We start from the raw sequence: 24132 nt of genomic DNA, 5'->3' as shown, positions 1-24132 counted from the left end.
TTTCTTACCTATTCTCATTTCAGAAAGTCCGGATGATGGATGCTACAGTGTACCTGCTCACATCTGGCTGTGCTCTTTGCCCAGCCTCCCTCATTGTTAGACTATGGTTGACCACATGGTCAGCCAAAGTGGCTTTTATCTCACCAGAGATTACATTACTTGGCCTCGTCCTCGTCCTCCGTGTCCTCCTCCTCTTACTCTCACTCCTCTGTCTCTGCCTCTGTTTCCAATGTTGGCACCCATTGTGCCAAAACCGAAGAACTCACCTGTTGCCCTTATAAGGCTCTGATTTCTTAATTGCAATTATGTGTGAAAGGTGTTTACCCATGTGATGAGTTAGTATGCAAAGTAGGGCAACTGAGTTTACAATTTTGAATGACAGTGCATTTCTTGTACAAACAAGAGATTTTCTTCATGAAAATTGTGCCAAATGCAGAGAATTATGTGTAGAGTTTTGAAAAAAGTGTGTTTTAAAACTGCAATTTGAGTGTAAAGCAGGAATTGTGCTTGTAGTTTAGCAGAATTGGTTCAGGGAGTTGGTGCATCAGTTACATGTTGTAGTCATTGTGTCTGAAGTACAAGTAATTGTGTGTAAACAATTGGGAAGAGCTGTAAAAGCTGATTAAAGGCTCAATTATGGAAAAGGATTAGGGCCACTGGAAAAAAAGTGGGCACATCTTTTTTTTCTTCTTCTTTTCCAGAATTCTGAGAAAAAAAATCAGAATTCTGACTTTTTTCTCAGAGTTCTGGAAAAGAAGAAAAAAAGACATGCCCACTTTTTTTTTGGTGTCCCTAATCCTCTTCCATACTCAAAAGCTCAGTGTTTGCTGATGTTTTGAATGCTATCTGTACCGTATCTGCAAGCACTTAGAGCTGAAAGAGTAGGTTGAAAGAAGATTCTCTCTATTAAAATACATTGTAAAATGAGCTATCCAATTGAGTCCCAACAAATTGTTGGGTTCATTTTCCTTATGAGAGGAGACAAATAAATGCAAAGTATAAGCTTTCACAGTTTGTTAAGCAGTTGATATTTTGATGTTAAGTTAGTTTTACATGGCACAATGGAACTCTCATTTAACAGAGTTTTTATAACATGGTGGATGTTAGAATTATTATTATTATCATTATTATTATTATTATTACTTGTAGTAGACTCCCAAAACATACAGACAGCTAATGTTTAGAATAGAGTTAATATTACTTTCTTTCTTTTTTTAAAAAAATTTCCATGTACAACAACATCATGCTAGACCAGATGTTTCTGTTTCTGGTGAAAATGCTCGCACTTTGCTCCTGGATTAAAATATTTTCAATGTTAGCTTTAATTCAGAATAAATTGTTAAAATAAGTAGCACATTACTACACCAAGCAGTTAAGATAAGCAAAGATTCATTTTCAAATTTACTGACAGCTCTTGAGTGAGACAGTAGGGTTCAATAGTTATGGAGCTTAACTTTAATCTTGGCTAAAACCGATTTGCTCAGAATCAAATAAAATACTGAAATAAACCAAACATTAATCGTCAGGAATAATCTCATCTTTAACTTCCACTGAGTGTTGAAAGCCAGTGGGGGGGGGGTGAAAACAATGTGCTGGGTCTCAGGTGTTTTCAGTAGGTGTACTTACAGGTGTTTTTCTAAACACCGGGTCTCTGTGGCTTTTAAACCCCAAAATACGCTGCGCCAAAAACTGGTCCACCCCAAGGATCGGGTCCCCCGACACAAACAGAGTAACATAGTGTACGCTGTTAAGTGCCAGGAGGATTGCCAGGATTTATACATCGGGGAAACCAAACAACATCTAGCGAAGCGGATGGCACAACACAGAAGAGCAACCTCATCAGGCCAGGACTCTGCAGTTTATTTACACCTACAGGCCAGTGGACACTCTTTCAATGATGAGGATGTACACATCCTGGACAGGGAAGAACGCTGGTTTGAGCGCGGAGTCAAGGAGGCCATTTACGTGAAAAGGGAAAGACCATCTCTGAATCGAGGAGGGGGCCTAAGGGTACATCTTTCGCCATCTTACAATGCTGTGATTGCAGCCATTCCCCAACTCTCTGTGAATGGTACTCATGGCCATTGATCAGTGTTCTTTGATCAGTGGGTTTTGGTCAGTGATTGTTGATCAATGGTCATGGGAATTTGCATAATTATGATTAAGGAACTGACCTCACAGCCCATTGTTCCTTCAGTGGGCTGGTTTCAGTCATTATGCAAATGTACTGTTTATAAGGTTTGGGGAAACCTGCAGTCAGCTGAGACTGAAGAAGTCACTTGGATGAGTGACGAAACGTTTCTCCCACAAAACGCTACGTCCAGATGAACAGATTCAACTTTTGGAGAGTTACAAAGTCTGTATTACTAACTCTGTAATTAGGCGGCATTCTTCTTATTTTATGGCGCTGTTGTTCAATCGGGGAACGCTCTCTGTTGAGGAGAAAAGCATGAATTTGTTTATATACGGATTATCCATTATTTGAATGTCCCGGTAGTTGAAAAGGAGGCAGAGCTGTTGAGAAATGCTAGGAGCTAACTGGGCGCTAACCGTATCATTCAAATATATTGAATGTCGCAATGTTGGCAAAGAGAGGAAGTGACGTAAGATTTGCGCATGCGGGGTACCGATCGGGTTTCCGGTACGGATCGGGTAGCGACAAAGGCTGTGTCCCAATTCAGGGTATGCACGCTTGAAGTACGCACACTACGCGTACTACGTACGGTGCGTACTACAAGTACGGGAAGTGCGGAAGTGAGAGGCTTGTGAAATGGGACGGTCTAGCCTTCGTCGTGCTGTTCAGGTTGCCTAGCAACCATGATACTAACCGCGAGAAATGTTTCATACAGCTTTGTGTGACAGAAATGAAGGAGAAAAAATGTTTTGTTGGTCATTCATTTTTGTCATGACATCACTTTGATTAGTTGAGACGACAGGACTGTAAAACATGATAGTTGGGCTTCATTCCTGTACTGAACAGTCATTTCAAGATTAGTTAGTAAATAATAATTAGCTAATGTTATTCATGAGACTAAAGTCATCTCACTGTGGTAATGTTAATATAATATGGACAATATTATATGTATTGTCAGATTATATATATATATATATACACACACATATATATATGTATATATATATATATATATATATGAGCTTGAACTCTGGGTCAAAGATGCAAGTAGCAGTTATTTATATTTCCTATCACCTTAAATCTTCACTCAAAGACAAGTATCTCTGACAGTGTATATACAGATGTATTATATATAAGAGACAAACATTGTTCTTTCAATAAGTTGGCATTACTAAATTTGGCTCAATGCTTATATATATGTGTAAAAAGAAAATGTACGAGCTGTGATAACTGTTTCTGATAGAATGAAGATCAGACTGATATATGAAATATTCCTTTATTGGGTGAGAAAATCAGACCATGCCATAACTGCTTTAAGTCATACAGAATAGATATCAGAGCCTTAAACAGGCTGACTTCTGCTAAATGGGTCAAACTGGGCAGAAACTATACAAACACATAACATCCTTATAGAATATGATGTAACACTATAGATCAACTTACCTCAGAATATATAAAGCATATAAACAATTACAGCAATATGATGCAACAAACACAGCAGTGCTACTAATCCAAAATACTCAAAGCTTCATAGAACTGAAACAAGCATTTCTTTTTAGCTCCATTCTGCTGCTGATACATACTTTAGGTTTCTGGACATTAAACTTGTTGCTGCCTTTCATAGTGTGTAACTTGAAGGCCCTGAGTACTTTCTCCCACACTGAAAACACTGGAATGATCAAATTATTTGAACATTACCTAATAAGGCTGATTCAGGACAGACAATTAGTGATGTTAAACTTTCCTAGCAGTCCTTCACAAACAGGGAACAGTCTGTCTATTCTCTCCATCTGTCAGCTGCTGCTGGCTCTTCCTCCTCCTCTTCCTCACACACTGCTGAGTTTGTCCTGGTGGATCATCAGGGGTGCAAAGCCTCACAGATGATGTGCAGCAGTGGGTCCCTCAGTCTGTCCTCACTCTGGACACTTGCAGTTGTCACACATGGAAATCAAATGTGTGATAAGCTGCAGGATTCAAACACAAGTGTAACTTATAAATACATGTTCATACTTTTATTCCACAATCAGAGAGAAAGAAACAGAGAGAGAGTGCAGGACAGACAGACAGGTGACAGTCTCAGGTGTATACACTGCTACAAAACAGCACAAGAGAAGGAGGATTTAGTGTTTGTGTTATTACGAGTGCTAAACAAGAAGAGTTCCCAGATGGTACAGTGGACACATGTGTGACTCCTGTGATTAAAGCATCTTTCTTTCAGCTTAACGAGTGAACCGTCAGCTCGTTCAAACACACGTTAAAGTCCGTTTGGCTCGACACCACCGAACAGAGGCAGCAATATAACATAGCTAACATTAACAGTGCAGTGAATCCTGCTTGTGCCGTCATATTCAGGACTGCAAACCGAGCAGCATCACTGACTTTCAGCTTGTTGTGTTTGTGGATATATGACTGACTTTAATCCATAAAATCATCACATTCTCTGTAAGATTAAGGTCAACTATATATGTATTTAGAAGTAGAGGCTTTAAAACCAAGTAAACGCTGAAAGTACAAACATCACTAATGTCACATAACTTTGCCAACATGTGGCCAACAGTAATGTTTTAATGCTCTTAAACATTCGCACAGCCAAAGGCTGTGTCCCAATTCAGGGTATGCACGCTTGAAGTACGCATTTCAAGTGCGAGTACGTCACCGCCACGCGATGACAGCTGTCCCAATTCAAAGTGCACTTCAAATGCATACTCCAAATGCGCCGTCGATTTCCCCAAATATCAAGCGTGGTCCGGTGCACGCTTCGTGGCCCCATATATCCCACAATCCATAGCGCGGCGGTGGGTGTGGATAATTTTGCGCAAAATACGGCAGAAGGGAGCGGCCGAAGAGTGAACTGTCAAAAGTAAGTACTGAATATTATGTCACTTATTTATGTGCGAATGTTTAAGAACATTAAAACATTACTGTTGGCCACATGTCGGGAAAGTTATGTGACATTAGTGATGTTTGTACTTTCAGCGGTAACTTGGTTTTAAAGCCTCTACTTCTAAATACATATATAGTCGACCTTAATCTTACAATGAATGTGATGATTTTATGGATTAAAGTCAGTCATATATCCACAAACACAACGAGCTGAAAGTCAGTGATGCTGCTCGGTTTGCAGTCCTGAATATCACGGCACAAGCAGGATTCACTGCACTGTTAATGTTAGCTATGTTATATTGCTGCCTCTGTTCGGTGGTGTCGAGCCAAACGGACTTTAACGTGTGTTTGAACGAGCTGACGGTTCACTCGTTAAGCTGAAAGAAAGATGCTTTAATCACAGGAGTCACACATGTGTCCACTGTACCATCTGGGAACTCTTCTTGTTTAGCACTCGTAATAACACAAACACTAAATCCTCCTTCTCTTGTGCTGTTTTGTAGCAGTGTGTACACCTGAGACTGTCACCTGTCTGTCTGTCCTGCACTCTCTCTCTGTTTCTTTCTCTCTGATTGTGGAATAAAAGTATGAACATGTATTTATAAGTTACACTTGTGTTTGAATCCTGCAGCTTATCACACATTTGATTTCCATGTGTGACAACTGCAAGTGTCCAGAGTGAGGACAGACTGAGGGACCCACTGCTGCACATCATCTGTGAGGCTTTGCATCCCTGATGATCCACCAGGACAAACTCAGCAGTGTGTGAGGAAGAGGAGGAGGAAGAGCCAGCAGCAGCTGACAGATGGAGAGAATAGACAGACTGTTCCCGGTTTGTGAAGGACTGCTAGGAAAGTTTAACATCACTAATTGTCTGTCCTGAATCAGTCTTATTAGGTAATGTTCAAATAATTTGATCATTCCAGTGTTTTCAGTGTGGGAGAAAGTACTCAGGGCCTTCAAGTTACACACTATGAAAGGCAGCAACAAGTTTAATGTCCAGAAACCTAAAGTATGTATCAGCAGCAGAATGGAGCTAAAAAGAAATGTTTGTTTCAGTTCTATGAAGCTTTGAGTATTTTGGATTAGTAGCACTGCTGTGTTTGTTGCATCATATTGCTGTAATTGTTTATATGCTTTATATATTCTGAGGTAAGTTGATCTATAGTGTTACATCATATTCTATAAGAATGTTATGTGTTTGTATAGTTTCTGCCCAGTTTGACCCATTTAGCAGAAGTCGGCTTGTTTAAGGCTCTGATATCTATTCTGTGTGACTTAAAGCAGTTATGACATGGTCTGATTTTCTCACCCAATAAAGGAATATTTCATATATCAGTCTACTCTTCATTCTATCAGAAACAGTTATCACAGCTCGTACATTTTCTTTTTACACATATATATAAGCATTGAGCCAAATTTAGTAATGCCAACATATTGAAAGAACAATGTTTGTCTCTTATATATAATACATCTGTATATACACTGTCAGAGATACTTGTCTTTGAGTGAAGATTTAAGGTGAGAGGAAATATAATTAACTGCTACTTGCATCTTTGACCCAGAGTTCAAGCTCATATATATATATATATATATATATATATATATATATACATATGTATATATATATATATATATATGATCTGACATACATATAATATTGTCCATATTATATTAACATTACCACAGTGAGATGACTTTAGTCTCATGAATAACATTAGCTAATTATTATTTACTAACTAATCTTGAAATGACTGTTCAGTACAGAAATGAAGCCCAGCTATCATGTTTTACAGTCCTGTGGTCTCAACTAATCAAAGTGATGTCATGACAAAAATGAGTGAACAACAAAACATTCTTTCTCCTTCATTTCTGTCACACAAAGCTGTATGAAACATTTCTCGCGGTTAGTATCTTGGTTGCTAGGCAACCTGAACAGCTCGACGAAGGCTAGACCGTCCCATTTCACAAGCCTCGCACTTCCGCACTTCCCGTACTTGTAGTACGCACCGTACGTAGTACGCGTAGTGTGCGTACTTCAAGCGTGCAAACCCTGAATTGGGACACAGCCAAAATCTACACCAATCAGCACCTATGCGTGTGTCGGTACCCGATCCGTACCCCGCATGCGCAAATCTTACGTCACTTCCTCTCTTTGCCAGCATTGGGACATTCAATATATTTGAATGATACAGTTAGCGCCCAGTTAGCTCCTAGCATTTCTCAACAGCTCTGCCTCCTTTTCGACTACCGGGACATTTAAACAATGGATAATCCGTATACAAACAAATTCATGCTTTTCTCCTCAACAGACAGCGTTCCCCGATTGAACAAAAGCTGCGTAAAATAATAAGAATGGCGCCTAATTACAGACTTAATAATACAGACTTTGTAATATGTCACGTGAAGATTCATCAGCCAGATTAAGTGTTTACTGACAATTGACAGTGATAGCGGACATCATCATCACTATTCCAATCAATCCTCTCCACACAGACAAGCATAAACACGCTTGACTATCGCTAAATCAAATTTAAAACGCATTTGAAATGACGCTAATTCAGTTTATAACAGGGTTCATTCGCTCGGTCAGCAGGTGGCGGTATCCTCGTACACTGGGGAGTAAACTGCCATTAAACGAACAGAAGAAGAAGAAACATCTGCACATGCGCGGTACGGATCGGGTAGACCCGATTTGTACGGTCGGACTCTGCACATGCGCAGTAAGGATCGGGGAGTCCTGATCCGTAACTATCTTTTTATTTTTCGTTTTTGTCTACATTGTACTGAAATGCTTCATTATTGCAAACATTTTAAGATATACTTATTATTCTTAACATCTTAACAGATACTCTGACCCGTAACTATCGTAAAACGCTTCGACCGGAAGTAGACACCTTTCGCGCATGCGGGGTACCCATCGGGTTTCCGGTACAGATCGGGTAGTGACAGCGTGCTCGATAGAATGGGAGTACACATAGCGAGAACACATCCGGGAATTTTGAGCGTACTTGGCTACTTGATGCGTTCTGGAACTGTACTCTGCGACTGATGACGTATCACAAGTCCACGAGAACGCAAGTACAAACGGCCCTAGTCTATACTGCCTACGTCATCAGAAGTATGCACGCGCACCTTTACCACGTCGTCACTGTTTAACAGTAAGAAAAAAACGCAGTGATGACGTTCCAACACTCGTGGGGGCAGCAACGTGGCAAAAACGAGGACGAAGTATGTTTAAAATACCAAAGAAGAAACATGTTCGGTAGTGGTATCCACTACAGCTTTACTGTAATGTTTACGGACCTTTTACGGTTCAGGGTCGTCCTGATTTTACTTCGTTTACTCGTCACAGTACCAGTCTTGTGTTGATCAGCCTGTTAATGTTTAATGTTGGGAAAGTTGCATGAAGCAGAATAGATGTCGAAATCCCTTCTGTTACACAACTCGGTAGAGAACATTTTACCAGTAGACGTGCTCAAACTCTTAATGTAAATCATCTCTTTTCATTTAGCTTAATTAAATGTTAGAATGGCCGCCTTGCGAGCAGCAAAGCAAGGCCTGAGGAAAGAATTAAAGCGACGGGTTGCCACAGTGACGGACGACGAGAAACGACGGCAGTCTCTTGTCGTTTCACAGAAGGTAAGGAAATGTTCATGGAAATGGGTAATGGAAATCAGTCTCTGTGTCCCAGATGTCGCATCCGCAGATTCTTCCATTTCTGCGAGTATTATTAAAGACCTCGCCGAAAATTTTTACATATATGCAAATACATGTATATACAGATGTGGAAAAAGTACAGACATTCTCTACTTAAGTAGAAGTAAAGATGCTAATGTTAAAAAAAATATTCCAGCAAAAGCTGAAGTACTTATTCAACGTCTTTACTAAAGTAAAAGTGAAAAGGTACAAGCTCTGAAATGTACAAAAGTAAGAAAGTTTAAAAAGGACACTTGTACCAACTACTTTCATGCACTGGTAGCTAGACCTCATGTATTACTGTTAAACAAAAATAATATGTGTATATGAGAATAGAACTGTTATGTAAATTAAATTCTAATGCTAATGAATGTACTTATCTTTAAACTGTTATTTATGACACAAGCAATAATGGAATAGAAAAAAATAATAGGGGGTGACTTTGCTTCCACACCTAAACAGAAAAATGACAACAGTCAGGGGTTAAAGTGAGATTTAGCAGGTGGAGTAACACAAAGATCTGTTTTAGTGGCTCAGTGTGGGGAAAATACTAACAGCTCACAATCATTTCTAATGCCAGCTACAGTCGATTTTCTTAGTGGACAGGCTGTGATCAGCTAACCTGCTGCTACACACAGATCCAGTATCTGTTTAAAAATTATGGCATTCCATGTAATTTTTAAATTGGTAGTTTATCAAGTGTCACTGAGCAGTCTTTACATTACAACTTTCACTCCTTTCTCTGTCTGAAAATACAGCAGCTGGACCTTTATCTACCAATACACTGTGCAACAAACAAACACAAAATGCAGTTTCTAATAAAGGGGGGGGGGAATCCAAACCTACATGGACCTGTGTGAAAAACTGATGCATTATCCAGAAATGGCTAAAACATGGGACCTTCCAAGGAGGTCTGCTTCGGGGCCTCCTCTCAATGGGAGATACCTGGAAGACCTCACCCAGAAGGCATCCTTGTCAGATACACGGACCACGTAAACTGGCTCCTTTCAATGTGAGGGAGTGGCGGCTCTAGACTGAGTCCCTCCTGGATGGCTGAACTCTGGCTCCAGCTTTTACGCTCAGCTCGCTCTTGACAACGATGGACCAGTATATCGTCTGCATCGCTGTAGCCGGAGCCCCAATCCATCCGTCAATCTTCCTCTCCCCTCACTTTGTGAATTAGACCCCGAGATACTTAAACTCATCCAGTTGGGGAACTAACTTGTCCCAAAAGTGGCCACTACACACTTTTCCAGCTGAGCCCTCAAACTTGGAGATGCTGTTTCTCATTCTAGCTGCTTCACACTCAGTTGCGAACCACTCCAGTGTGAACCAGAGGCCACTACCTGACAGAACCACATCATCTGCAAAAAGCAGAGATGAGATTTTGACACCACCAAAGTGGAAGCCTTCCATCACTTGGCTACACCTAGAAATTCTGTCTATAAAAATTATGAACAGAATCAGTGACAAAGGGCAGCCTAGGCGGAGTCCCCACCCACTGGAACAAGTCCGACTTACTGCTGGCAATGCAAACCAAGCTCTTGCAATGGTTGTATAAGGACTGAATTTTTCTCGTAGTAATGGGCCACACACCCAAGGTGAAACTCATCCCAGGGGCTCTGCCATCAAGGAGTTGTTTAACTAACTCCTTGTTGTTTAAATGCCTCAGAAATCTCAGATGTGGATCGGGGCCTCTGCCACGCGCATGTAGAGATCATCCATTCAGTTTTTCTGCGTCACATAAAGACACGGTGGGTGGAACCAAAGAAATTTGGACTCAACAGACCAAAGCACAGATTTCCACTGGTCTAATGTCCATTCCTTGATTTGGTTTCTTAGCAGCTCCCATAAAGGCCTGATTCACGCATTCTCCTCTGAACAGTTGATGTAGAGATGTGTCTGCTACTGGAATTCTGCAGGGCATTCATCTGCATTCACACTTTTGTTTTTACTATATAATTCCACATGTGTTCATTCATTGTTTTGATGACTTTAGTGAAAATCTACAATGTAAATAATCATAAAAATTGTCTAAAGTGTCTAAACTTTTTACTGGTAGTGTATCTTAGACTAAAAATATTTCTGGTCAAATTGACCCAAAAACCTTCTAAAGATGACTGCTATAGGAGTGAAATAAATAAATAAAATTAAATGATATAAATGATAGTAGCAAGTCCTTATTTGCAAGTCGCAAAGAGTGACCCAAAAAGTTAAGTTGGTCAAAAATAATAAGTTGAATTCACTCAAACGTAAGAAAATGTTAGATAAACTTGAGCTATTTGAGTTATCACTGTTTTAAAAAATAATTTCACATTAGTTAATTTATTTAATTACTTTGAGCATTCAGATTTACCGTGTATTTTCCGGGTACTCCGGCTTCCTCCCACCGTCCAAAGACATGCAGCTTGTGGGGATAGGTTAATTGGATAATCCAAATTGTCACTAGGTGTGAATGTGTGAGTGAATGTGAGTGTGAATGGTTGTCTGTCCCTGTGTGTTGGCCCTGCGACAGACTGGCGACCTGTCCAGGGTGTACCCTGCCTCTTGCCCTATGACAGCTGGGATAGGCTCCAGCGCCCCCCATGACCCTGAAAAGGATAAGTGGAAGCGAATGGATGGATGGATGGATGGAAATTAATTTACTCATGGAAGATTAAGGATTCAGAACCTTGATTTTCTCTTCATCTGCATTTTCTTTCAGTTGTTCAGTCACCCCAAGTATGTGTCCTCTCAGCGGATTGCTGTGTTTCTGAGTATGAAGGATGAAGTGAATACTCAGGAAATCATCAAGGACATGCTTAAGTGTGGTAAAAGCTGCTTCATTCCTAGATATGAGAGTACTAGCAGTCATATGGACATGTTGAAGGTCAACAGTCTGCAGGACATAGAGATGCTGCCTCTGACCTCCTGGAATATCCGGCAGCCTGCCAGGGATGATAACAGCAGAGAGGAAGCATTGGCTTCAGGTTAGCATGCACGCACACAAAACACTTTTATTGATAAGAGCACCCTAATACTAAGCAATTGTTACACTGAATGTGGGTGGTCTAAAATTCAACTTTCAAATCAAATTCTCTGTTACACTTGATGTAAACTAACCCCGACCATGAACTCCACAGCCACTGCACATCAGTTCAAGACAGTGCTTTACTTTGAATTCACCAGAGTATTGCAAGCTAACCTGTTTATCCTGCTCTAAACCACAGAGTATACATGGTTTGAGTAACGCAGTTTATTTTGCAGGGCATTTCAGAACATTATATTAAGATATCTGACTTTAAAAAATCAGGACATTTCATGTAACATTTAAATTTCTGGTCTATCAAATGTCACAGAGCAGTCCTTACCTTGAAGTGTAATATCACTGCTTCCTCTCCTGTCCTGTCTTTCTTAATCTTTCTCCATCTCTGAGTGAAGTTATCCCATTCTCTTCTCTGCCTGTGAAATACAGCTAGTGGACCTTAAGCTAGGAGACATATTGTGTGACAAAATGCACACAGTTTGTGTCTTTGCTGATATTTTTTTCCTGCTACAACAAGTTACTCCCTTTATGCTCAGTCTTCTGTAAAGCTAGTTGAAGTACCACAACCACAGATGTCATTCAGGATCTATCTGGCCCAATGTCATCCCTAAGTATAGCCCTATAAATGATGGATAAAATATATGTTTTCGCCTCCTTCATTGGCTGTATCCAACAAGCCCTAGTGATTGATACACTGATAGGATTTCTTTATGTAGTTTTGTTCCCTCCATTTAGACTTAAATTGGTTTGATTTTTGAAGATCCACATTGATGTGAAGTTAAAACCTTCCTCATGTTAAAACTAAAGTAACAAGCCTGTTTTGAAAATGTAGGAAGCAAACAGTACAGATATTTGTGTAAAAATGTAGGGAGTAAAGATAAAATGTTGACAGAAAAAAATAAGTAAAGTACAGATACTTTAAAATTCTACTTAAGCAGGGAAGCTGCAAGTCTTTTAAAGCTGAAATAGTCTTTTTATGAGTATGTTGAGAAGGCTGGCAGGTTATTAGCCTGGCAAACAAAAACTTTGCAAAACAACACCAATTACATCCATTATAATAGTGGGAATAACTTAATAGATCCATTGGAAATCAACAACCCTTTTAGAATGTATTATGCAAAACTATACATTACCGAAATAGAAACAGAAAACAGAAATGGAAATGGAATGGCAAGAACAAAATAATTTCTTTGCTTTTATAGAAAAGGGAGATGCGCACCACTTGGAACAAGTGATTACCAAGGAAGAAATAGAAACAGCCATAAACAGGATGAAAACAGGGAAAAGAGTTGGACCAAATGGTCTACCAACTGATATATACAAAAAAATTTAAACTAAATTGCTTACCCCTGTCCTGGAGATGTTCCTAGAGGCGTTGGCCTTCAAAGGTTGTCCTTTGCCTCCTTCACTATTTACTTTAGCAATTGAACCCTTTGCGATTACAATTCGATGCACAACTATGATGCAATAAAATAAAAAAATATTTTTTAAAAAATAAAAAGAAGGACTAAAACAAGAAGACAATAAAAACAACCAAAACAACAATTACTAAGTCTGTTAAAACAAAAAAAATGTTTGGGTCAACGTGTGCTAAAAGCCAGTCCATAAATGTGTTTTCAGTAAAGATTCAAAAAGTTAACCAAACATAATTCCAAAAAAATTAGTTATTGGTTGTTTTTTAAAAGAAACTAATGAATCGACAGATCTCAAGGTTAGAGGAAGAGAATTCTAGAGTCTGGGGGCCACAGTGGCAAAAGCTCTGTCTACCCTTAGTTCTCAGCCTTGTAACAAGTAGGCCCTGATTACATGATCTCAGGGCCCTGCTAGGGACACGGAGTGTAGAATTTCAATAATGTAAGCTGGTGCTTGCCCATGAAGAGCTCTAAAAGTCAGAACCAGAATCTTAAAATGGAATGTGAATTCAGAGTCCATTACTGCAGCATTTTGAACAACCTAGAGGGAGTTTTTTCTTAGAAAAATAAACAATGAATTACAGTAATCCAGATGTGATGAAATGAATGCATGAATACCAATCTACAGTTCTATGTGTGATACAATAGGACTTAATTTGGCAATGTTTCTTAAGTGATAAAAGCAAAACCGAACCAGAGACTTGACATAAACATCCAACATGAGAGCGGAATCAAGGGTTACCCTAAGTTTCCTGATAGACGATTTAGCAAATGTGGAATGAGGACCAAGAGCTTTTATTATCTTAGGCATAAATTTGTCAGGGGACCATGCAAGGACTTCAGTTTTTCCTTCCTACATACAGATTAAACAGGAATTTTTGAATTAGGACGTATATCTACAGACACAATGAGAACTTTAACAGTAATTACACTGTTTACTTGCACCATCCAGGAGGTCTGGACCTGATTTTGATTCCAGGGCTGGGCTTTGACCGTGCCAGGAACCGACTGGGACGAGGGAAGGGTTTCTATGATAACTACCTGGAGCGTTGCAAAAAACACCCCAAAGGCAAGCCCTACACAATTGCCTTGGCCTTCAAAGAGCAGCTTTGTGAAAAAGTCCCTGTTGATGACCATGATGTGCCCATAGATGAAGTACTGTATGAGGATGAAAAATAGCTGGTCTATGAACTCAGGAAGTCCACTAACCCTTTAAACATGGCCTTTCCATTCAATACCAGGGTTTTGTACTTGTTAGAGTAGGTGAAATTCAAAGGATGTTGTAATTAATGCCGTTATTATCAATGTTATCACTTCAGTCTGTGGTTGTCCTGCTGTGATGGCTATTATGTCATTAGACAAGCTAAGGTAATATGCTCAAGGCTACAGTCAAGAAGTAATGTATAATTTATGAGATGTATAGTCTGGTTAGTTTGTTCTTCATATGAAGAGAGCAGCTCTATCTTGTCATAAAAAGCTTTTAAAAGGTATTATGTAATACTGTCTAAAATTAAATATTAATTTCCAGTGCATAATAAATTAAAAGCAGCAGCAGATAAAGATGTGTTAGAAAACGTTTTCATGTTCCCTTCTTATCAACCAGTATTTTATACTATGTGTGATTAGCTTGGTTATCTTGTCACTGTCTCCACACAGGCTCACTCAGACAACCACAGTAGTGGGGTGTAAGCCAGCGGTTCTCAAACTTTGGCATATCACGAGAGGGGAAAAGTTCACAAGACATATTTTCAACTAATTCTTAACATAAAAAGGCCCGAGCTGAATCAATTAATGTAAGCATCATCACACTGTATATTTTCTTAACAAAAATCATTGAAATTAGTGTAACTAAATAATTTGTTGTTGTCTTCCATGCTCAATTGCAATTATATTATTCCTCACACTAACTACTGTTGTTAACTGGATGGAAGCTTTATCAGTGAGGAAGCACATGCAAGTTACTTGAGAAAAAGGAAAGTATGAATTGTATTTACATTTTTTGTAGAATTATTAACCATTCTTACCTATTTACATAGCTTCAAAAACATTAGCAAATGTAGCTTAAATCACTAGATTAGATAGAGCCCATATTTTTTTGCTTTGCATCTGTAAACAGACCTTAACAAATACAAACAAATCTTTTTTTGCACACACACAAATTCTCATCTATAGATGCACAAACATAAAATTTTCAGATGTTTTGGTTTACAAAGTTACAAAACTCATAACTACACAGTCTGATTTACAAGTACAAAATATTTATGACCACAGTTTGAGCCCATATACCTCTTTCTCCCAACAAGGTTTAAGTGTTTCCTGTGTGAGGTGATCCTGTTCATGCCCTTGCAAATTCATCCAGCAATTTAATGAAAATTGTTTTCTTCTGATATCAAGAGGCATTTCTCCCATTTCCATCTGAAGTGTAGCTGTTGGGGTTGATTTTGTTGCAGCTGTACAGAGTCTTAAAGCCTGGTTCTGAATGCACTCTAACCTTTTCTAAAAACTTGTTTCTGTGTCTACTCCACTTTGTGAGGCAGGTCCTATTTAAATGATTTCTTGATTAAGAACGATATTTTTTAGCTGGATGGCGATATACGATATATATCTCGATATCTTTTTTAAAGCCATAAAGTAAGAACAAATAGAGAGTTCTTAGTCAAAGCTGTGTCCCAGATGTCACTCAGGCACTTTTATTAACATACAGCGTAGATGTACATGAAAAAATTACTCAAAAATAAATTATGAGCATTTATTAAATAATGATGCTCCATAAATAAAAGAAAACAATGTTGTTTTTATGCATAACAAAAAGCTCACAATTGTGCAGTCAAAATGTAAACTAAAAGACGCTTAGCATAATAACAAAGACAGATTTCACAGCTGCTCTATTCCCAAGTTCTACTGCGTGACTGACAGCCTTGAGTTTGAAATCTGCTTAGTAACCATGTCCCTTAAAAGGTGCCATTTATGGTCCTTATACACACACAATACGGTTATATTACGTTGAAGCACAATACGTATTACTCCACGAGGCTCCGACAATCCATCAAGCGGTGCAGGTCCGTAGCTTACCAAAGTCATATTAAAACATTTATTGACAGATTGCTGAGCGCCGTGTATCACATAAAATCGGTTCACGGTCAGTAAGTACAACCAGAATTCATACATAAGGCGCGCAGTCAACTTTTGAGAAAATGAAAGGATTTTAGGCCGTGCAGCCCCTGTGGGCTGAATGGCGTTAGCGTGGTTAGCTCGTTAACGCGGTTAGCTCGTTAGCGGGGTTAGCTTGCTAACACGTTGACGCCGTCCAGTCCCACGCACAGGGCGATGCGCGGTAACTCGTTAACGGAGATTTGCCGTGTCCATCTTGTCGTTGCCTGCAGGTGAAGCGATGGGGGAGGGGGAGTTGTGTTCAGTGAAGGAGAGAGGCGAGGCGGAGTAACGTTGCGTAGAGACAAAAGTGGATGAAAGAGAGGCAAACTTGCGGCTCCACAAGTATAGCTATAACGTACCATATACTATATCGATATAAACAATATTGTCACATCTTATATCTTGTATAAAAATATATTGAAATAAAACTCGATATATCGCCCAGCCCTGCTAGAGACTCAACTTTCCAAAGACAGTTAATTTAATTCCTGTTAGTAGTAAAAACATTCATTCAGAAAACTGCATTTTGTATTTACTTGTGTTGTCTTTGTCTAATATTTCAATTTGTTTGATGATCTGAAACATTTTAGTGTGACAAACATACAAAAAAATAGGAACTCAGTACCATGGAATACCACGGATATACAGTTCATGCTTTGAGCCATTTGTCTTTTTCTAATTCAATAAAATTTTTAACCTCAGTCTTACTTCAGTTTTTTACCTTACATTGAATGGAAATTAAATATGATTTCTGAATATCATTCGAGTATTTCAAAAGTATAGTGTCATGTCTAAAATATGACCACATGTATTTTAGTAATTTTGCAGTGCTTAAATTGCTTCTCTTTTGTTGATGTACTAAAACAAAAGTTGGACAAAACCATATCCCAACCCCCCATTCACAAAAAACAAACCAAACAAGAGGACCAACAGAGCACAACTCCCCCCCCAAAAGGCAACTGATATACCAAAATGTATGTTTTTTTTAAATGTTTTTTTAATTACAGCATGCTATTGTCTGCTTATTTTCATATTGCAATATGATGATGTCAGCCTGCTTTTATTAAAACATTACAATGCATCACTTTTAACTACAGACCTTGAATCATTACATACTCAAAAAATCTATTTTATTATCTTTACCCATATGCCCAGACTTCCTCCGTGAATTGTGGCCCTATTGTAGTGAAGGGAAAGATAAATAAAAGTCATCATATAAGTACAACTATTTTACTGTTCCTTGTGATGTGAGGAATGGAAGAGCTGCACTTATATAAATTTCCTTGGGGTTAAGATTATTTGCTGTTTATAAATAAAGTTTAAAGGGGGTAATGAAACCGCAATGAGACTTTTTGTCACCAGCATGGCCCAATAATTAACTGTGGGAGAAAAATTTGTTTGGAGAACTACAGCCTGTTAAGAAGAAATATAAATTTTGACATTCCTCATTGCAGCTTGTCACAAAGTCTCGAGCAGCTGGGAAACATAATTGTATGGGGAAAGGGAAAGGCCATAAAAACAGGCACACAGGAAGACTTAATGATTTGAAAAGGTCACAACATTTTAACTCAGACACAAAAGAGGTGATGGGAGGAGAAGTAGGAGGAAAGGGTGGGCAGCAGCACTGCTGCACATTGGCACATTGGTAGCAAGGCACATGAATAGAAATTTACGGTGGCTGGGAAGTGCAAATTGCAACAAATTAAAAATCTGCAACAAATTAAAAATCCGCAACAAATTAAAAAAACACAACAAATTAAAAATCCTTGACGGAAAGGGATTGTCTGAAACACCGTGTTAGGGTTCAATGTTGAGAGAGGAATCCATAAATAACCACAGACCCGGTCCGGTGTGCAATTAGACGACATTTTAATGAACACATGTGTGAGTCCAACAACCCAATCAGTATTGAACTGCTTTACCATATTCAAACAACGGTTTTATAGGGTTAAGATAGTACAGCCCCCTTTTCTGTTGCTAGGCAGATTTAAACAAAGCATACGTCAACTCAAAACCACAAATGTTCTGTCAACAACCTTTAACATAGTTTTAAAGAACATTGTCTTCGGGTCGGTGCTTCCCCTCAGCTCACCTTCGCTGTCGCTTCCCTGTGGGAGATCTGGTGCACTTCCTCTAAGTACTTCGGCACAATTCTGCAATTGCAGCAAAAACCCATCTTCACTTCTTACTTACCAGAATAGATCTATTATGGTGTGTATGTGTGTGTCTGCAGTGTATGCTATGTATGTGTCATGACCTCGTCTGCACTCCGGCTCACCTCACACCCCTCGTCCTAGCCAGACATAAGGCCTGTGCTCGTGCACAGCTGAACTATGTGTGATTTCTAGGCTCAATGTCACACTCAAATGATGATACTCAAACCATGAAGGAAACTTACTCAAACTGAACATAAATGAAACTTAAGACTTACTCAAAAGGATATAAGTGATAAATGATACAAACTTAACTCTTAGCTCTAAAGAATATAAGGATATAAGGATATAACTCCAGGCATATGTCATGTAAGCAGGTGTGTTGCAATTCCTTTCAGAGCTCCTGTCCTCCTCACCGTGTATTGGCAGATCATAACGCCCGCCAAGAGTTTCTGACCTTCACTTGACCAGGAGCCACAGCTCTTTAATAAGCTCAAATGCAATCATGTATAAAAGATTAAAATCATTTTCATAACACAGGTTTTCCTTCTCAGATCTGCCAATATGTTTGCTCCTCCTAATATAGTCTAAAAGCAACCCCAAGCAAAACAATTTGAACTTTCCCCTATCAGTGATCCCTCTAACTAAGTGTGTGTGTGTATGTCTCGTCTATCTGTGGGTGCACAGAGTGTGCATCTGCTCTCTGAACAGTTTCACTTCTGCAAAAGCATGGCTTGCAGGCGCATTTCCTGTCAGCCTGCAGTCAGCTTCTCACCCACTGAAGACTTCAGTATAAAAATACAAAAACACCCAAAAGCCCCAAAACTATAGACCCAACTCAACAATCTGAAGTGAAAATAAAATAATAAATCAAAATGACAAAACATAATACTTCCTCCACCACAACCGGAAGTGACACAACGATTAGCCTAATAGGTCTTTTGGAGCGTGATGTCACGAGAGGGGGCGTGGGCAGGATTTTTGGTTGAGGAGCCATGTTTCTGGGTCAAACAAAGCGCTAGCGAAAGAGGAGCGAAAGCACACGGATAACACCAGCTATGGTTCGTACTTGCTGTGTGGTCGGTTGTAATGTTAGATCGCACGGCCGGCAAGGGAATAAGGTTGAAAATGGTTTATCTTTTCATTCTTTCCCCACCTGGAAGCAACATGAGGCAGCTCATGTATCGGATGTTACCAAAAGAAGTCTGGATAGCAGCTGTGAGACGAGCTGATATCAGTTCTCTTCCATCTCCAAATATCTGTTGGTGTGCTCCAGACATTTTCATTCCGGTAAGTTATAGATATGTTCATATCACTCTTTATCCGGTCTTTAAGTCTGACGTCACTAGCCGTGTCGGGGCTCAAACACCGCTGCAGGTCCATAAATCACACGATCACTGTGGCATCACTGAGAGTTGAAAAACTACCTAAAGTCTTTCATCTGTAATAAAATGATAAGCGTTCTGCTCTACCATGTGTAGCAATTGAGTTTATCATCCAGGCATCCATGAAAATGAAACAGAATTCATGACATTTAACGGAGTTAGAAATTAGCAGGAAGTTAGCTCGCTATCTTCCATCTAAATACAATATAGCATGTCCTGACTGAGGGATCTTGGAAACAAATTCAAACGTACAGCTCTGCTATCACTTCCAACATAAATGAAGACAGAAAACTAAACAGCAGTGACGTTTGTAGGGTTACTGAAGTTTGGCTGTGCTACGTGACCGCAATGTGCTATGTGACCGCTAGCGACACAGCTATGTGAGCATAATATAAATAAAGGATTCTCGGTGGTCAGGAACAAATGTAATCTCATAGCAGGTTGCTGTAAACGAACCAAACTTCAGCCAGGAGAACAACTGAGATAATTCATCCACAAGGATGAAGAGGATTAGTCATTCATATACTGCTGCATGGGCTGGGCTGTAGCTACATTGTAAGGTTTTAAAAACTGAGCTTTCAAATGATTAGTGGTGATAAAAGCCGAGGGAGGCCAACAGTGATCACTGACTGTTTTTAGGAGCTTTTTGAGATTAAATAGAAGACAATACAAAACATTAAACATGTTAACAACACAAAACCCATATTAAACGCAGACTACTTTAGGCCGGGAAGCAGGATTCGTCACGCCATCACTTAAAGACCAGATAGCCTATTAGTTTTATTTTCAATGCACTCTGAGGTCATAGCAAATTAGAAAAAAACATCCTAATGAGTGATTTTGCAGAACTACCTTCTATTTATAGACTTGCTAATTATTTGGCATTATTGCAGGCAAACCAGCCTATGAAATGGATGAAACATCGTGACTGGGTTCCAGCGCTACACAAGGGACCTGCTTCAAACATACCACCATGCCAATCAGATTACTTCTTCCATGTGAGGGTGAAGAGGTGACCTTTCTGGATAAGATGTTGAAGGTTTGCTGCCGTTTTGGTGAACAGTGTGGTAGTAAAACCAGGGAAAAATGAAACTTGCTCCTGTTAAATATTCTTAAGTCTTGTGCTGTATAAATAGCGGTAATTTTTCAAAAGATAAATTGAAGTAATTGATAGTAAATTAAGTAGTGTTAGTAGTGGGTGATATCGTGTAAATGCTGTCATGATTTTGTGTAAACATTTTGTCTTTTATAAACTATAAATGACATGGATTCTACATTGTAACTGATGTGATGTTCTATAAAGTGGTTTTAATAAAAAAAATAAAAAAGAGGCAAAAATTAGTTGGTTTCTTTATTCAACTTTTGAACAGTGGTACTCAGTCAGTACATATTCAGTAAATGCAAATTATTTACATGGCAGTGCATTTCAGGCATAAATCTAGACCCCTAGATAAAACATTATGGGTCATTCCCACAACCCATAGCTTTACTGTGTTCCAGCAAAGTATCCAATAGCAGTGACAACTCCTCCACAGTAGCAGGTGGGATTTGTCTTTTTTGAGGACGGCTCCTTTTACCTTTCAATACAGATGGTCTGTTTATGTTTTGATCCAAAGCCGTTTTTGGGCAGCTGAAGAGGAGAAGTCTATCTTATGGGCAACCTCTGGCTGTATCTTGGTCATATTACCAGGCAAAACCCAGTATGCAGGTTCATCTGTAACAGTCCTTGCCACAGATCCGCACTGTTGCTTCTACTTTAAAAAGAAGAGCAGCGACATGGATGCAGGTCTTCACGACTCCGGCCATACAGGTGCAGTGGGCGGCTTCAACCTTCCCTGTGATGCTCACAATGACCCATGGCTGCAATGCTGGTTCATTCAGTCTTTGAGAGTGCAGTACCTGAAACATACAAAGTTAATTTAAAGAAAAGGACTCTAATGAGCCAAGGCCGACATAAATGTGTTTTATCTACTTTCAAATCCATTTATCATAAATGTAACAAAGTGTTTAGAAAGTTAGCACATACATGTAATTTTTAATTTTTTTATATATCCCTCTATAGAACGCTGCATGTTATATTCCAAATCTGCCTGTTCTCTTTCAGAAACCTGCCTGCAGAAAATGAACCTAAAGTATGTAATGCAAGGATGTAATCACTTTCAAGATGGAGAAAGCATAAAGTTTGACTTTAGGTGACAATTATGGACACATAATATGAAAAGGAGATTCTGCAGGTCATTAATCAATGTATTATAGTAAAAAATGTATTTTTTGTGACACAGGACACAAACATGGAAGCAAGATATATAATTAGGATTATTTATAATAAATATGAATAAATAATTGCAATTTCTTTAACCATTGACAATAACTAAATCCTTCAGGACAATATCACATCAATGCACTGAACTCACTATGGCTACGTTCACACTGCAGGTCTTAATGCTCAATTCAGATTTTTTTTTATTTTAATCTGATTTTTTGTCTGCTTGTTCACACTACAAATAAAATGTGACAGCAAACACGCTCCTTTGTGAACCCTCAAAGTGGCCCGCATGCGCAAAAGCAGATGTCACACACAACACGCTCTGTTCAGACCCAAACCAAACAGTATTGTTTGACTGATGGACCTTAATATAAAGACTTGCTTAGGACTTTACGTTCCCCAATTTTGCTTTAAGTTATTTTGTTATTTAAATATGGCCTAATAATTATCCTTATTGCCGTTTTAGAGAGGAGCGGTGCTTCAAAGGATAGTTGCAGATTTCTGTCAGAAACGTACAGCTCTGCTATCACTTCCAACATAAATGAAGACAGAAAACTAAACAGCAGTGACGTTTGTAGGGTTACTGAAGTTTGGCTAGCTGGTATATAATGATGTGCTACGTGACCGCTAGCGACACAGCTATGTTAGCATAATATAAACAAGCTAACTTTTTTTCCACTCGATAAAAGTTAACGTGAGTGTTCTCAGTGGTCAGGAACAAATGTAATCGCATGGCAGGATGCTGTAAAGGGACCAAACTTCAGCCAGGAGAACAACTGAGATGATCCATCCACAATACGAGGTTAGTTATTCATATACTGCTGCATGGGCTGTGCTGTAGTTACATCGTAAGGTTTTAAAAACTGAGCTTAAATAAATGATTCAATTCAATTCAATTCAATTTTATTTATATAGCGCCAAATCAAAACAAAAGTCGCCTCAAGGCGCTTTATATTGTACAGTAGATAGCACAATAATAAATACAGAGAAAAACCCAACAATCATATGACCCCCTATGAGCAAGCACTTTGGCGACAGTGGGAAGGAAAAACTCCCTTTTAACAGGAAGAAACCTCCGGCAGAACCAGGCTCAGGGAGGGGCGGCCATCTGCTGCGACCGGTTGGGGTGAAAGAAGGAAAACAGGATGAAAGACATGCTGTGGAAGAGAGACAGAGATTAATAACAGATATGATTCGATGCAGAGAGGTCTATTAGCACATAGTGAGTGAGAAAGGTGACTGGAAGGGAAAAACTCAATGCATCATGGGAATCCCCGGCAGCCTACGTCTATTGCAGCATAACTAAGGGAGGATTCAGGGTCACCTGGTCCAGCCCTAACTATATGCTTTAGCAAAAAGGAAAGTTTTAAGCCTAATCTTGAAAGTAGAGATAGTGTCTGTCTCCCGAATCCAAACTGGAAGTTGGTTCCACAGAAGAGGGGCCTGAAAACTGAAGGCTCTGCCTCCCATTCTACTTTTAAATACTCTAGGAACAACAAGTAGGCCTGCAGTGCAAGAGCGAAGTGCTCTAATAGGGTGATATGGTACTACAAGGTCATTAAGATAAGATGGGGCCTGATTATTTAAGACCTTGTATGTGAGGAGCAGGATTTTGAAATCAATTCTGGATTTAACAGGAAGCCAATGAAGGGAAGCCAAAACAGGAGAAATATGCTCTCTCTTTCTAGTCCCTGTCAGTACTCTTGCTGCAGCATTTTGGATTAGCTGAAGGCTTCTCAGCGAGTTTTTAGGACTTCCTGATAATAGTGAATTACAGTAGTCCAGCCTGGAAGTAATAAATGCATGAACTAGTTTTTCAGCATCACTCTGAGACAGGATATTTCTAATTTTAGAGATATTGCGCAAATGGAAGAAAGCAGTCTTACATATTTGTTTAATATGTGCATTGAAGGACATGTCCTGGTCAAAAATGACTCCAAGGTTTCTCACAGTGTTACTGGAGGCCAAGGTAATGCCATCCAGAGTAAGAATCTGCTTAGATACCATATTTCTAAGATTTTC

The 24132-nt window shown here is 39.2% G+C and overlaps 1 protein-coding gene across 4 annotated transcripts in view; it reads left to right on the top strand.

Moving 5' to 3' along the window:
* Positions 1 to 8254: 8254 nt before the first annotated feature.
* mthfs (5,10-methenyltetrahydrofolate synthetase (5-formyltetrahydrofolate cyclo-ligase)) overlaps positions 8255 to 24132 on the top strand; it is a 104319-nt gene continuing 88441 nt past the window's right edge. The window contains exons 1-4 of one of the 4 annotated variants that reach the window (XM_025910738.1): positions 8259 to 8659; positions 11421 to 11685; positions 14106 to 14222; positions 20738 to 21097. In XM_025910738.1, the coding sequence (XP_025766523.1) occupies positions 8549 to 8659; positions 11421 to 11685; positions 14106 to 14222; positions 20738 to 20772 (528 nt within the window). In that variant the 5' untranslated portion in view covers positions 8259 to 8548 and the 3' untranslated portion in view covers positions 20773 to 21097. Of the gene's footprint in view, positions 8660 to 11420; positions 11686 to 14105; positions 14731 to 14809; positions 15621 to 20737; positions 21098 to 24132 lie in introns of those variants that run through there. The other 3 variants (XM_019355482.2, XM_025910716.1, XM_003453836.5) reach the window with 3 other exon arrangements.

This window comes from Oreochromis niloticus, linkage group LG1 (assembly GCF_001858045.2).
Source record: "Oreochromis niloticus isolate F11D_XX linkage group LG1, O_niloticus_UMD_NMBU, whole genome shotgun sequence".
Classification (NCBI taxonomy): Eukaryota; Metazoa; Chordata; class Actinopteri; order Cichliformes; family Cichlidae; genus Oreochromis; species Oreochromis niloticus.
The sequence above is the reverse complement of the archived record's forward strand: the minus strand, read 5'-3'. Positions and strand labels throughout refer to the sequence as shown.